Raw genomic sequence first — 16,095 nt, forward strand, 5'->3', positions numbered from 1 at the left:
TGGGGATACCCCCAGCTCCTTCCCGCTTCTTGTCCTGTGACTGAGTCATAACACGCCTGCAGCTTCTCTCTGGAGGATGCCTCCACCACTAGCTGTCACAGTGTGTTGGCTAGCATGGTGAGGCCCTGGCTTCGGTCCCCAGCATTGTCACACACACCATTATGCTCCCACTGGGTGGCTGTGATATTGAAAGACACATCTTGGTCCCTACCTGCATGGGATCTGTACTCTGTCCAAGTAAAGAGACAGAATTCAGCCTGTTTTCTGAATGCTGGACGGGACACAGTAACCCTGGGACTGGAGGAAGCCCAACCTAATCCACACTCAGGGGAGGCGGAAGTGGGCCCAGAGAAGCTCAGATAACAGTGATGAAGTGACATCTTCAACAGGACTTGCAAGGTCAGGGACAGCATGTGGGAAAGGAAAGGGTAGAGCAGAGATAATGGCATGTGCCCCGTGAGCAGCCTCCAACAGGGCAAGGAACACGGAGGTCGAGGAGAGCCTGGACACCAAGCAGCGACCACCCGTGTAGGTTCCGGGGCCTGTCAGGAGTCTGGACCTTGGCAGTGGTGGTGAACACGGGAGTAAAAGGGACAACTTCCACCCAGGGGCCGAGCCAGCCCTCGTCTGGTTTGGTAAACAAAGTTCTGCTGGAAGACTTGCTTGCATGTTTCTGTGGCAGAGCTGAGGAGCTCAAAGACTCAGGTCTGCAAAGCTCCAGGGATTCGATTCTACGGCCACTCGGAAGCAATGGGCAGACTGCTGCAGCAAGAGGGAGGGCGCTGCCACCACAGCGGGGGACGAGTGGACTGTGGGCAAGGGGGACGAGTGGACTGTGGGCAAGGAAAGTGCTCCAGAGACCACGCCAGACCCCTGGGGGAGAGGCGAGGGGGTCCTGGCGGTGAGGACGGAGAGGAGCGGACAGACGTTTGCAAAGCAGTCAGCCGGGGCTCACACCAGTCATGAAGCCACCAGATGCTTTCTGCTCGTGTGATCTCCAGCTGCCTTTCTGCACAAAGCCACAGGAGACCCTATCCAACATCTTAGGTAGCTCAGGAACCAGAGGGAGGAAGGCAGCAAGGAGGTCTGCTGGCAGTGAGAGAAAAACCTGGAAGAGCAGTGGGTTTGGGGTCAGATGAGGCAGGTGCAAGGGCAGAAGGCACACATTTCATCTCTGTAGAGACGAGAAGCCAGCGAGGCACTCAGGTGTGGGCAGGTGATGTGCTGCTCTATAGCTTGGGGACAGAGGTCCTGACGAGAGATAAAACTTTAGAAGAAACCAGGGAGGAGACCTCCAGGAGAGACCAGAATGTGGGGAGAGGGTGAGGCACAAATGTGTGGAGATGGGTGCCTTTCAGCCCGCCACAGCTGCTCCTTTTGAAGGAGTGCAAATATACCTTTCTGGAAAAGTCTGACCTGCAAGGCAGGTTCTCAGTCCCGACCCCGTGATGGCTCCTGCGTCGATCTAAGGTTGCAGGTGCCCGTGGGGGGCAACCGCTCTCGCTGCCTGTGCTGTTTGCTTTTCATCAGCCTCAATCTTCAAATCCTTTTAAAAACCATGTACCTGTATTTCTGCAATCTGAACTTCAATCCCACATTCAAGATCTTACCCACTAAATTCCACTTTCCTATTCGGGATGCCATCTCTTTGCATCCCATCATTTATCTTCAGGTGAAAGGGTCTGTTTAAGGCCCGTAAGTAATTATAACTCCTGCCAGCCTCACATCATCCACAAAATTGAACAGAATGTGACAAAACTGAATAGAATTGACTGAAAGGCAACTGTCAGTCAATAAATAGACTAATAGGTGACTGTCTGCCTGACCTCTTCTGGCAACTCTTCTGGCAACCAGTTTTCAGCTCACGTTCCTGTCTTGTCTGTAAGAAATCACAAGAGACCCCCCCAAATACTCTGGAGAAATCTAGCTATCTTAAGTCTATGACATGTTCTTAACTGCCAATCTAACTGCCCAGAAGAAATAAATCAGCCTGACAGAACCCATTCTCAGAGGACCTGTGTTGGGCTCTAACAGCCACTGCTTCCTAACCCCTTAGTAGCTTAAATCTGTCCTTCCAGGATCAAGGCGAGCCAGACAGCTTACCTTACAGAATTCCCTCCTGGGAACATCAGAAAGGATGCCAGCCCATGGCTGATTTTCAGGCACCTCTGCTATAGGACAGGACTCGTGGAAGAAGCTGACAGCAGAACAGGGCTTCTCTTCCAAGCCCCCTGGTGCCATTCACAAGAGGACCTGCCATTCCCAAGGATCTCTTCCTAGATTTCTGTCTGCTGCTCCTCACCCAGGTGCAGACCACACGACAGCAAGGAGCTGAACTGCGTTCAGCAATGCTTCACCGAAGGCAGCAGACCCACCCCTCTCCTCATCACGGATCTAGAGCACACGTGCACACACGTGCGTGCACACCACTGACCCAGAGAGGCTTCTACAGCAGCTATACTCCACCATGCACCCTGCATGCTCGCCCTTTCTTTATTCTTTTCTACAAGACCTTTGAAACTCCTTATTTTGGCAAATTTCAAATATTCCCCAACAGGGATTAAATCAGTAAGCGAGTTTCCACGAACCCATAGCTGAGCTTCGACACTTATCAATGTTACCACGAATGTTTCACCTGTGCTCCAACCCTCTTCTCCTGGAGCATACTTGATAAACAGCAGACATAACGATGTCCCTTAAAACTCTACCAGGATCGCTTGTAGGTGTCACTCAGAAGTACATTTTGGAGCACAGGGTGGGGGGCACCTAACACAAGCTGTCCCTGCCTTACACATCCCACTGTGTATGCGGTGATGGGCCACCAGAATCACGAGGCTCCTGCAGGAGTGAAAAGGCGGGAAGGCCTGGCGCCTTGAGGCTGCTGACTCCACTCCCTATGGTCACACTTCCTTTGCTCTTTTTTTAGAGAAGGGAAAAGACTGATGGAAAAGGGGGTTATGTACAAAGGTGGGCCTCTTCTCAAGTCCTCCTGCCCAGAACTTGGTTGTTTTAATCTAAGCTGAACCTTAGGGAAAGGGAATCTTCCTTTTTCCAGGAGGGAAAGTTATCCAGAAGGAAAACAGAAAATGAAAAGGTGCGCTGGCCCAGGCCGGGGACCACAGCGGCCTCCTCTCCTTGGCTTCCCTCCTCTTTCCTCCTCCCAAGCCCCACACAGAGGGGACTCCCATAGCTCTGCTCACAGGTGCGGGGCAACGCTATGTCGTACTAGAGGCACGAGACCCTCAAGACTTACTTGACAGTCCAGTGCTGTTGATGTTTTGGTATTCCGAATAAAAAACTGCTTTTTCCAGCATTCCTAGGAAAATCACAGCTGCAATCCAGAACTGGATTCTTAATATATCTTTCCAGTAACAGGCAGACCATGTCAGCCAGAGTATACCATATAATATATAAACAATACACATCACCATGTAAAACTGTAGGAAGAGAAACAATTTCAGTCAGTTAAACCTTCCGACGATGTGGAAGTTGACATTTCTACATTTGAGTATCCAATTATTCACCTTCTAGTCCCTTTGGAACCAGAAATAGAGGGTATGACAAAGCATTAGCTACCAATGATTGTTAACCCCCACACTCTTAAAATTTTTGTTTCCCAATGAGCACACAAAATTCATTTTTCAAAAAGAAAAAAGATGAAAAATACTCACGATCATTAGAGGCCAATCTGATGCAGAGATATATCCATGAGGCCCCATCATTGAAAGAGAAACTAGAGATGTTGACAGTAGGGACAGAGAAGAAATAAAAGAATTAGTTAACAGTTTTAAGTCTTAAAACATAATCATGCACCAATTATAAAAAATATAAAATAATGGGGCTGGGGATATAGCTTAGTTGGTAGAGTGTTTGCCTTGCAAGCACAAGGCCCTGGGTTCAATCCCCAGTACCGCAAAAAAAAAAAAAAGAAAAGATAAGAAAAGAAAAATAGCCAGGCACAGTGACGCATGCCTGTATCCCAGTGGCTCAGGAGGCTGAGGCAAGAGGATTGAGAGTTCAAAGCCAGCCTCAGCAACTTAGCGAGGTCCTAAGCAACTCAGCAAGACCCTGTCGCTAAATAAAATATTTAAAAAGTGCTGCGGATGTGGCTCTATGGGTAAATGCTCCTGGGTTCAGTCCCCAGTACCAATCAATCAACAAATAAACAAACATAAGCTCAGTTCCAAAATGCTTCCAGAACACAAACCATGCCAACGACTGCTCAATTTCACCTATACACACCGGATGCATGGATAATCAGTTAACTGTTTGATTATGTAATATCATCAAGCAAGACACCTCTAACTTGTACTAATCTGATCCCACACAGAAAGCAAGGTAGTTCTAGTCCCAAACCAGACCTGCGACTGGCCCCTCACGACGGCTGAACTCACTGAGGCCCGACCCCCTGAATGCAGCAGGGATGAGCGGCTGAACTCAAGCCACTCAAGCCGCTGGGCTGAATTCTGTGAGATGAGCACAGCGCCACGCACAGGGCGAGACACACAGGCTGGGCAAGGTCCTGCTCCCAGCTACAGGCCCAACGCTGCCCACTGCTGCCCGGGAGAAGGCACGACGCCCAGGAAGAGGCGAAGGGCTGGTGACATTCACCCCCCCCCCCCACCGTGTGACATTAAGAAGGGGTGGTGGGCTGGGATGCACCTCACAGCAAGGCCCTGGAGTCAGTGGAGTGCCCGGGGCCGTCACGGGCTATTGGTACCACTGCGATCCAGCAGACACCACCCTGGAAGAGGACAGCCAGGGTAATTCCGGGAAGTGAAAGCATTTGTTCCTGGAGAAGAGCACTGTGAGCCTGCTCTGCTGGGGACCAGCTTAGGAGGCCCTGTGGGCGTGGGCAGAGGCGGTGTCCCAGACTGCAGAGGCCACAGCGGGTGGACCTGTCACTTCTACTCCTAGGCTACGGACAGATCAGATCCTCCATTTACGTATTTGTATTTGGCAGCACTGGGCACTGAACCAGGGCCTTGCGCAGGCTAGGAAAGCACTCTACCACTGAGCTACGTCCCCCGCCTGTTTTGGTTTTTGACATGGGGTCAGGCTGGGCTTGAACCCACAGTTCTCCTGCCTCAGCCTCCACGTTGGTGGGATTACACGTGTGTGCCACCACATCTAGCAAACAGATCCTTTACAATAAAAGTGTTCAAATAAGAAACATTTAAAACCCCTGACAACTGTTAAAGGTTGCATACCCATTTCCATGTTGAGATTTTTCTGATCTGACAGGATGGAAAAATTTATATTACACTATGAAGTTTGAATTTTTTAAAAATTTATCTGAAATAGCCAGGTGCAGTGGCTCATGCCTGTAATCCCAGTGGCTTTGGGAGGCTAAAGCAGGAGGATCATGAGTTCAAAGCCAGCCTCAGCAACTTAGCAAGGTTGTAAGCAACTCAGCGAGACACTGTCTCTAAATAAAATATAAAAAGGGGGCTGGGGATGTGGCTCGGTGGTGAGCATCCCTGAGTTCAATCCCCAATGCCACCAAAAAAAAAAAAAAAAAACTGAAATATATGCAATTATTTGTCAATTAAAGAAAAACTCATTTTATAAAAAGTGTCTTCAGTTAACAATAAAATTTTCAATCCATTAAAAAATGTGCATTAAGCATAAAATTTTAAATCCTAAAAACTTCTGACAAAAGACATCCCATTCTGAAATAAATATTTTAACAGGGAATGCAGATTTAGATCAGAGATTCCAAAGACCACAGAGAAGACAGACAGTGAAGAGGCACACATGCAGTTTAACGATACCGTTCAAGTTCCAGCTGGCATCTGCTTTCTCCGCTTTAATAGAAACAATAAAGATGTGAAACCCATCTCTCTGTGTTCTGGCCACCACATCCTGAAACAGGGAACAAGACCCCTGATGTCACTCTTAACAAGCTACTGTGTAAGACAGGGCTGAACGATTGCTCAGCACACTTCAAAACACTTTCTGGTAACTGAATTGGGTCGCTTTTTAAAACACAAACAGATACAACAGAGAAGGCTAGGCTGCCGGACTTTTTTTTTTTTAAACCATGATCCTCCCAGATTTAAAGAGACAGGGGAAGAAAAAGGCATATTTTATTCTAATATTATCAAGTATTGTTTGAATTAAATGTGTTCTTTAAAAATTGAGTTGAGGAAGGAGGAAGTCAGATAACATTGTCCGAAATGAGTCAGGCCAAGTACTGTCATCCCTCAGTATCCACAGGACTGGTTCAGGACCCCCAACCAAGGGACACAAAATTCCATGGGTCTATATAGCCCTTATAAAAAATGGCATGGTGTTTGCATATAATCTACGCATCTTCCTGTATGCTTAAAAATCATCTCTGTATTATTTGCAATACCTAATATAAATGTAATATATAATATAATGTAAGTGCTATGCAAATAGTTGTTCTGTATTGTTTAAGAAAAATGTCAAGAAAAAAGTCTGTCAGTGTTCGGTACAAAATTCCTTTTAAAAATAGTTTTGATCTGCACTTGCTGTGAGGATCGACCATACCTAGGCTAATGGATTCCAAGTTAAGCAGCCTCACTAAGGAACAGCACCGCCCACTGTCGTAACCAGGGCCCTCCCGACGGCCCCACACAACTGGACACCGTCCACCTTCCCAAGAAGTTCCCATCCCCTCCTACTGTGCTACACAAGGCAGTCTGCATTGTCTATCCTGCCCTCCGGAGTGACCGCCTCTTCCTGAGCAGGCTTCACTTCAGGGTGGTTAAAATGTGGAGTCAGCACAAAGCACACAGCTCTCCTAACTCCAACCTCAGTCTCTACCCCTAACTCGAGCTCGCCCTCTCAACTCCTTCCGTCTGCAGACGTCTAGCAATTCCCCCAAATACCACCCCCACCACACTGCATTCACCGTCTCTCCGACTCTCCTCCTGGGAATTAGACTCAGGCCCTGCACCGTCTGGGTGCGCACCCACCACTGAGCCACACGCCCAGCCCGGACAACTGAGCTTCCTGTCTCTAGGGCCTTAGTGGGGACAGCAGTCCACTGCCAGGCAGTCTTGCACGATCACAAGTGGGATTTTACTTTTCAAGAAAAGAAAGGCTGCACAGAAGTTGACCTTAAATTACAACGGTAAAGAGATTTTTAGACAAAAATAGAGCAGCATGTGCTGATCACGCAGGCGCTTTCTTCTGATTTCAATAACACTGTCATCATTCTCCAACTGACTGTCTGTCACGTTTTCTGCTCGATCTCACTATGACTTGTACACATCTGATTTAAAAGACAAGTAAGATGGCTCACCACTGATCCTTCCTGACTTGAAACATTTCTCACACCTGTTAGTTCTTTGTTCTGGAAAAAAGGAAAAAGAAAAGAAGTAAAATGATCCCATTATATATTACTGCATGTCTACAGGGAAAAGTAATTTTAATAAATAAGAAAAATGTGTTAGAATAAAGATTTGAAAACCGAACATCAGAGAACAAACATCCTCGGAAAATGAGTAACAAAATTCTGCTTTTTACAAATCCTTCCTTAATGGTGTAGTTACTGCTTGATAGTGGTTACCACTGGGGGTACTGGTTCAGGACCCTCACCACCCACCCAGTGGACACCAAAATCCACGGCTCTATGTGCCTTCATATAAATGGCATGGTGCTTGCATGTAACCTACACACAAAAAGGGGGGTTCTGCAGACTAAAATACTGTGCTCTTGATCTGGGTATACAAAGGTGCGTTCAGCTCTTGAAAATTCACCCAGGTGTGTACTTATGTGAACTTCTATTTATTAAGCTCTTACATGCATTTCAAAAAGAACTCCTTCAAAGATTTATTGCTCATCTTCACTTTAGAATTTCCAGAACAAAAACGCCCTGCCACCTCCTGGTCCGGGAAGACTACCATCACATTTCGCCCTCTAACGCGCTGCGGGAGCGGGGCATGAGGAGGAGCGGTGTCTGTCCTGAAGGTTGCTGACAGGCAGCGACTGGGCCCCAGTGCACCACTGATCTGACAGCATGGAGGTCACTGGGGACCGTGATGAGGCTCCTCTCACAGAAAGACAGGGCAACGGACTGAGGACAGTAGAAAGAACCAATGGTAGATAAATTTGAAATGGTGGATCATAGCGGACTCTGGATGTTGCTGCAAGGGTTGCAGAGAAATGACAACACCTTACTCTGTGAGACCACACACGATCCAAAACCAACAATCAAGTACCTCGTCACAATACTGACAGGACTTCGAGTTGATATTTGTATTTACTACAAATAAAGCAGACTCTGCTTTAACACAGCCAGACTGCCACTCACATTCAACGCAGGAAACACCTGTAAATCACTGCTGCAATCTAAGTTTTCATTTTTTGTTGTCCAGCAGTTGATGTTCTTCAAATAAGCACAAAAGTTTTCTTCCAGTTCGTGTTTTTGGGACATCTCCTACACAAGGTAAAATTCCATGTTATAATTTATTTCCATACTTCTTTTCCTGGAAGATAAATAACACTTAATATCTAAATACTACCAAGAGTTTATTCAGTTTGGAATACTTAGAAATATGCAGTAAAATAAAATGCCAAAGAGATGGAAATTTTGAACATAATTCTAAGTATAACTGAGATCCCTCATGACATTTTAGTCATTCCAATGTGTTCAGATACAACAGTACATGACATAAATGTAATGTTTCTGTACGTAAGTACTGGGATTGAACCCGCAGCCCTGCGTCTCAGTGCTCTACTATCGAGCTATACCACCAGCCCTTTGTATTTTATTTTGAGACAGAGTCTTGCTAAATTGCCCAAGCTGGTCTTGAACTTGCAACCCCCCTGCCTCCACCTCCTAAGTAGCTAGGATTATAGGTGCATGACACTGCACAGAACTATAATCATAATTTTTATTAGTACATTACAGTTGTACATATTGATGGAATTTTTTGTATAATAATAAGCTTGTAAGAAAAGTGATCAAGATACCACCACAAAGAAACAGTTCATAGAAAACTAGAGCATACTTTGTCCTGGGCCTCCTTCTACTTTATCCTATGTCTAAGAGACTTTACAAAGAAAACAGTACTAAATTACAAAGAAAGATAAACCAAACAGCTACTAAAGCAAAGGTACAACCCAAATGAACACAGAGGAGATGCTTACACATCAGCAGCCGGACTTCCCTGCATCCTAGAACAGATGCATCAATCAAGCTCCTCACAGCAGCCCCCAGTCATCAAAATCCTGGCCCTCACCTGGCACGGTGGTACTCGCCTAAAATCCCAGGACTTGAGAGAGGGAGGCAGAAGCATTCAAAGTGTGAGGCCAGCCTCAAAAATTTAGTGAGCCCCTTAGCAACTTATCAAGACCTGTCTCAAATTAAAAAAACATAAAAGGTCTGGGAATGTAGCTCAGTGGAAAACACTCCTGGGTTCAATCCCCAGTACCAAAAAAAAAAAAAGCTCTCAAACACCAAGTATAGGCTCATTTGAGCAAATAAATTAAAGTAGTAATAGATTATAACCTATATGCACATTCTGATGACTGAGTTACTGACAGAAAGAGAGAGCACAGGGAAGAGCTCATCTGTACAGAATGATAAAAATACAGAAGATACAAAGTCAGAAAATCATGACTCAGCAATTCTACAGTAACAACCGACTCCTCAGGCAAGAATCCTGAAAAGATGCTCAAGTAAATGATAGATGTTTGATGAAAAGACAGGGTATTTACAGTGTCAAAGTTATTTTCCCAGTCAGGTGCTTTGGTATATGCCTGTAATTCCAGTCACTTGTGAGGCTGAGACAGGAGGATCACAAGTTTGAAGTCAGCCTGGGCAATTTAGAGGGACTCTGTCTCAAAATCAAATTTAAAAAAGGGCTGGGAGTGTAGCTCAGTAGTAAAGCACCCCAGAACCACCAAAAGAAAAATGTATCCCTATAAATTGTTAATAACAAAGAGAAAGATAGTAACTTTACAGTAGAGAAGCCTGGCAGGTATGTCCTTAATCAACTGACCAAATAACAACACCAAAAGTGGACAAAAGATTCTGTGGCATTCTTGGCACAAGTATACAACCTGAATCCGGTAAAGTAGTAACAGAAATATGCAAACTGAGGGATATTTTGTAATTAAATACATTCATATGCTTCAAAAATAAAATGTCATTCTAGATTATCAGCAATTAAAAAACAAGGAAGGATGGTCACTGTGATCCTGGACTCAGTTTGTCCCTGCCTCTCCCCCATCCATCAAAGACAATCAATGACAGGAGTGAAATGCAAATAAGGTCTAATGCTACCTTACGTGGCTCTGCATCCACGTTACCTCTCCAAACTCAATCATCACACTGCGTGATCTACGTGAACACCTGTTCTAAGAAACATACACTCAAAAGAGTTTACTGGGAAGGGATAAAATATTTGGGGATAAAGTAAAAAAGGCAGTATTTGAGGAAAAGGACATTTTTTATTCCAAATGAAAAGAGACTACAAATAAACCATGGAAACCCATGCATTACCCAGGACAGAAGTCAATCAGACACGGAAAACGAAAATGAAGCTGAAATGAAATGACTCTAGGCGACCATTGGGAGAGCCACTCAGGAGCCCTCCTCAAGGAGACCCAGGGTCCAGTACCCTCAGAGGGATAGCCAGGCATGGCGGCCTTCCTGAGTGGGCCTCTTCCTGCCCTGCCTCCCTCCCTCTGGCCCTCCCCGCTTCCTTTCTCCTCCTCGTCTTCCTCCGGGATCACTGGATCTCACTAAGCCCACTTTTCTCACAATAGCTCTAGGTTCCCTACAGGTAGTATTTTAAATGAAGCAGAACTTAAAATTTCTTTCTCAAATGTCGGCTGATTCTCATTTGTATGTAACCCACAGTCCCTCTACCAATGGCCCCGACGAGTCTAACTTCAGTTTTTGCTGACGGAAACCCGAGGTGTAGAATCACCTCAGAAAGCACACTCTGACCCGCTGCTTGAGCCCGACATTACCCTGGGGCACTTTTGAAATTACCCTCTCTTTCTGGCCTTGCTCTGAACAGCTAATAAATCTTTACACTAAAAATGTTTCCTTCATAGCTTTTTCAGAGATGCAAGCTTATTTAGGACGCAGAGACGGGACCTCCCAGCTCCGCTTGCGGGGCCAGCCCCACTTACCTCCAGCTCAGGGTATTCGCTGTGGCAGGTGTGGTACTTCAAGGTCCACTCTACAGTGAACTTCACGGGCTTGAGACACCTGAACGACTTAACTGTTTAGAAAAAGAGAGGTTCATTTTATATTAATAACACAGTCTTCCAGCCTTTGAGAGCACAATCTAAAATGGGCTACTTTAGAATAACAACGAGTGAGACACTGCTTTCCCCAGGAAGTCACTGCGAAGTCACAGGCACGTTCACTGAACTATCACCGCTAACGGAAAGCTGCTACCTCACTATCACTGCAACCAGAGATGGCGGCTCCAAGGAAGAGTGCAGGACACGCACAGTGAAGTCCCTGGTGCTCTGGCGGAGGGCAGCTTGCTCATGCCCAGGGAGACGCCCGCAATTCTCAGCGCTCTCAGAGCTGGGAACGTTTGAATTAAACACATCAAGAGTCAGGACAGGCACAGCAAGACCACACCTTACAAGTGATGCGAAGCCAGCCATGGAGTGAAGGCTACTCCAGGTGCACCCTAAAGAAGTTTTGAACTGGAAAGGATTAAACGAACCCACATGACCTTGAACAAAGGTGTTACAGGACTACGACCTCATGCAGCTCTCAAGAGTACAATGCACAGCACCCACCACCTACATGAAGACCAGACATACAGTGCAGCATGGATGAGTCAGTCCTCAGGACAAAGATGAGGGACAAGCGAAGGAGCACATGACAGTGTTTCACAAGCTCGAGGTCAAGGACAGCATGGGCTGTTGAGGGGGAATGAGACAGAAAGGAACCCAGTGTACTGGAGGAAAGCAAAAGAATACTCAAACCCAAGCACTGAATGGAGAGATCTAGCTTGTGCGGAAACCCTGGCGGGAGAGATGGGTGTGGAGTCCGAAGAGCTGCGCGGCCTTTCCCACACGGATGTCCGCCTGCTTCCACAGCAGCGGTTAACCAGACGCCCTTTCTCCTAGGAGTGACCCTGCACCTTGGAGAGCAACTCGCCTGTGTGGGCTGCTTCTGGGCTCTCCAGTCTGTTTCACTGTCCCACCTACATGGCTATTCCTCGTCCAGAACCACACTATGCGCCTATGGTTTTATGTAAGTTTTGAAATCAGATAATAAAAGTCCTTCAACCTTGTTCTTTTACAAAACTGTGTTGGCCATCCCAGGTCTTCTGTATTTTTATATAACTTTTAGAAACAGTTACTTTCTGTAGAAGAGCCTCCATGGAATTTGGGATTAAACTGACAGTATCATGCTAGCTAAGGCTTCTCATAGATGCCCTTCATCAGGTTGAAGAAGTTTTCTGAGAGCTTTCATCATGAATGGGTGTTGAATCTTTTCTTTCTTGTGGGGGTGGGTACTGGGGATTGAACTCAGGGGTACTTGACCACTGAGCCACACCCCTAGCCCTATTTTGTATTTTATTTAGAGATAGGGTCTGAGTTGCTTAGGACTTCACTTTTGCTGAGGCTAGCTTTGAACTCGTGATCCTCTTGCATCAGCCTCCCGGACACTGGGATTACAGGCGTGTGCCACAGTGCCTGACAAATTTTTCAAATGCTTTTTCTAGATACACTAAGGTAGACAGATGGTAAACTACATGGAGATATGTTCAACACATGCTCCACATGACTGCATCTTAACCAGGGTAGCAGAAGAGGGGTCACCTGAGAGAGCCAGATGTCTGATACCCATACCAGCAAGAACACATCTAAGAGTGAAGACCACTGCCGAGCTCTGCAGGTGCTAAAACTGGGTCCTGTGAGAACACAGAACTGCCTGCCATCCCTTCCCACACTCCTGGTGTCAGTGCACGAGCTAGACTGCCCACTGCGCACTTGTAACAAGGACCAGCTGCAGCGGGACGTGTGCTGAGGGCTCACTCCTTCCTGACATGCAGTGTGACAGAGGCTGCCTGAGCGTGGCACCGGACAGGTGGAGGCTTCCTTCACGTGGACCAGCCGCCTCACAGCAAGTCGTGGCCCAGGAGGGCCTCTGTTCCAGCAGTGCTGCTGGACGCAGCCACTGGGTGTCTGCTGAACCCCAGCAGTGTCCCCTCTGTCCTGCCCTTCAATTTCCTCCTCACATTAGTTTACATTAAATCAATGAATTAATAATATAGATGATGTTTATATTAGTATATTATTGAATTATGCTTACCAGAAAACTTGATCTCAGTGGAATTAAACATAGTTTTCCTAAATATCAAAGGTCCTGATTTCTAAAATAAAAACAAACAGAAAGATTGGGTTACAATTTTTTTCTCTATTGTTTAGGTTCTCTGATCCTTGAACTCCTCTGACCAGAGGGAATCTCTCTTAAAATACAAGTCTGATCACATCACTCACTTGCTTAAAATCCTGTCCAGAATATCTATTCTGCACTTGCCATGGGTGAAGATCAGAAGTGTCCAGCTGGGGCCAGGGCACAACAGGTTGGCAGAGGGGGCACTGCACAGTTAGTGCTCTGGGACACGCCGTGAAGGGCCTCTGCAACTGCACACTGCTGGCTTGGTTTCAAAGTGAATGTAGTTTTGATAAAGCACCTCCCTCCCAGATGCTAGGTTTTTCACTGTGAAAAACCTAGAACTCCATCCACCTCTGCACCATCAGGGCCTGCTCACAGCGCTGCTGCTTTGCTCCCCACCTTTGCTGACCAAGGAAATACCTACTCATCCTTTGAGACTGGACAAGCATCTCGTCCAGAAAAAGGGGCTGGGTCAGTTCCCTCTCTGCTCCCAACCCAGCTGTGCTGCCATGTACATAATTATCCACTCATGAATCAGTTGTCCCTACGACTGTGTGAGCTTAAGAGATGGGGCTGTGTCTGAAATTCATTTTTGCAACAGCAATGACCAGTCTAGTGCAAGGCACACTGTGGTGCTCACTTGAGCTATTTGCTAAACTTAATCAAAAGAACCATTTCTTGATGGATTTGCAGTACAAATCAAAGAAAGTCCCTCTCTTCCTGTTCTGAAGGGAGAGTTCTGACCATCTGAAATGGGGGGAAAAAAAATCAGCCCACTTTTTGCAAAGATGGCTCTTAAAGGCCATTACTAGCCAGTAACACAAGAATAAAGTTAGCCTGACTGTTATGTGGCAGCCAAGAAACAAAACTTCTCTTCATGAACCCAAGTCACGCTTCCCCTGTGGCCTTTGGATTCTCACCATCCAACACACAGGCAAATATCTTTACAGATATGCTCAAGTAGACCAACAGTGCGTTCACAGTTGATTTGCTTCAGTTTATGACACTTAATTGCATCCACTATAGGAACAGCAAAAAACCATAAGTGTGGTTCACTAAATTTTGTTTTTTATTGTTCAGAGAAATTAAAAAGTGCAGATTACATAGAGGTGCCCGACACAGGGCATCAACTTAGAAGAACCCTGCAAGAAATTTAGCTGCACTGGGTCTGAAAGAAACAGAAAAATACCCCTATTTGTTCCTCTGTGTAGCTTTTGTACATTTTTTTGCGGGGGGTGAAGAAATGAAAACGTAAATTTCATCTTTAGCGGGACGTCATTTCAATGCATGTGGAAAATACTGGTCACAAACAGCTGGATGAGTCATTGAACCCTAGAGAAGATAATGCTTCCTCCCGACTTCCTGTCTCTTTTGCAAGATTTTCCATAATTCTACCCCTGCTTTCCTCCCACATCACCTCCTCTAACTACATGCCAATTTCTCACAAAGCGTGTCCGGGTCGGGAAGCGCTTCCACCCACCCTTCCTAAGACTGCGTTCCCGGCTCGCCACTCCCGGCCCGCCCCGCCTCGGACGCTCAGTCCCGGAACTGACAGGACTGCTGGGGAGGCGCGCCACGGCGGCGGCCAACGTGCTCGGCTGGCTCGGAACGGAGAGGCTGGAACGCCCCGCAGCAGCCTCTGCCCGGGACCTGCGGCTGCCTCGGCCGGGAGGGGTCGAGCCGCCACGGGGCGCGGGGCGCGCTCGTAACTGAAGAACCCAGGACGCGGTCCTGCCGCAGCGCGGGCCCGGCCTCGGGACGAGGTCCTCGCGGCCAGCGGGGGCGCTGGGCAGGGACGGCCGCCAGCACGGCCAGCCTGCCCTTCCCGAGCCCGGGCCGGGCGGCACGGGGCCAGCGCAGGCCGCGGGGCCCCCACAGCCCACTTACGTCGTCGACCGTCTGGGTCCAGAGCCCGAGCTCCGGGACGGCGCGCACGGCCGCCGGGGCGCAGCACAGCAGGCAGAGGGCGGCGCGCAGCAGCGGGGCCGCGGCGGGAGGGCGGCGGGCGGCCATCTTGGCGCGGGGGCGCACCTGGCGCCCGGGACGCACGCCACGCCCCGCGCCCGCACCTGCCGCAGCTCCGCCCCCAGCGGGTGGGCCCGCGGCGAGGAAGTCGGGCCCGGACGCGGGGAAGCGCGGTGCGAGCCCGGGGAGCGAGGCCGGGCCAGCGCGAGGACCGGGGCAGCTCGGAAGAGCGGGGAGGAGGGCTCAGGCCGGCCGGAGCGGACGGGCGGGGCGGGAGGCGGTGTGGATGTGGGGCGGGGCGGGGGCGGGGCCAGGCGGTGCAGCGGCGTGGATGAGACGTGGGGCGGGGCGGGAGCGTGGTGTGGGGCGGGGCCCGGCGGGAGGAGGGCCGAAATGTGGGGGCGGGGCCAGGCGGCGGGACGGGGCGGGGGCGGGACCAGGCAGTGCAGCGGCGTGGATGAGGCGTGGTGCGGGGCGGGGCGTGGGCGTGGATAGGTGTGCTGGCGGGGCGCATTGGCGGGAACGGTAATGGGGGCGCGGACAGGGCCGGGGCGTAGAGGCGGAGCCAGCCTGGAGGCGGAGCCCGCCGGGGACCGCAGGCGGCGGACGGCTGTGGGTGGAGTGTGGGCTGAAGCTCCGCTCCGTGGCTCAGTTTTTTGCACCCTGTACCCTGAACCCCTGCCTCTACGCAGACTCTCAGCTCTAGGCAAACAAACCCTTGTGGAAATTTCTATAGGAAGTACCGGCTAGTTGCTTTGAGGCCGGGGCCGGTT

General features: G+C 48.6%; 1 protein-coding gene and 1 non-coding gene across 3 annotated transcripts in view; one reads left to right on the forward strand and one right to left on the reverse strand.

Moving 5' to 3' along the window:
• Tmem87b (transmembrane protein 87B) overlaps positions 1–15,585 on the reverse strand; it is a 49,259-nt gene extending 33,674 nt beyond the window's left edge. For both annotated transcript variants that reach the window (XM_047522370.1, XM_047522369.1), the window contains exons 1-8: positions 15,245–15,585; positions 13,271–13,331; positions 11,119–11,210; positions 8,285–8,410; positions 7,274–7,324; positions 5,775–5,865; positions 3,672–3,733; positions 3,254–3,437 (exon numbers count right to left, since the gene is read on the reverse strand). In XM_047522370.1, the coding sequence (XP_047378326.1) occupies positions 3,254–3,437; positions 3,672–3,733; positions 5,775–5,865; positions 7,274–7,324; positions 8,285–8,410; positions 11,119–11,210; positions 13,271–13,331; positions 15,245–15,370 (793 nt within the window). In that variant the 5' untranslated portion in view covers positions 15,371–15,585. The remainder of the gene's footprint in view (positions 1–3,253; positions 3,438–3,671; positions 3,734–5,774; positions 5,866–7,273; positions 7,325–8,284; positions 8,411–11,118; positions 11,211–13,270; positions 13,332–15,244) is intronic.
• Positions 3,843–3,916, forward strand: Trnaa-ugc (transfer RNA alanine (anticodon UGC)). Its single transcript has one exon. It is a non-coding gene; the product is annotated as a tRNA-Ala (tRNA).
• Positions 15,586–16,095: the final 510 nt, after the last annotated feature.

Source organism: Sciurus carolinensis, chromosome 13, assembly GCF_902686445.1.
Source record: "Sciurus carolinensis chromosome 13, mSciCar1.2, whole genome shotgun sequence".
In the NCBI taxonomy this organism is placed as follows: Eukaryota; Metazoa; Chordata; class Mammalia; order Rodentia; family Sciuridae; genus Sciurus; species Sciurus carolinensis.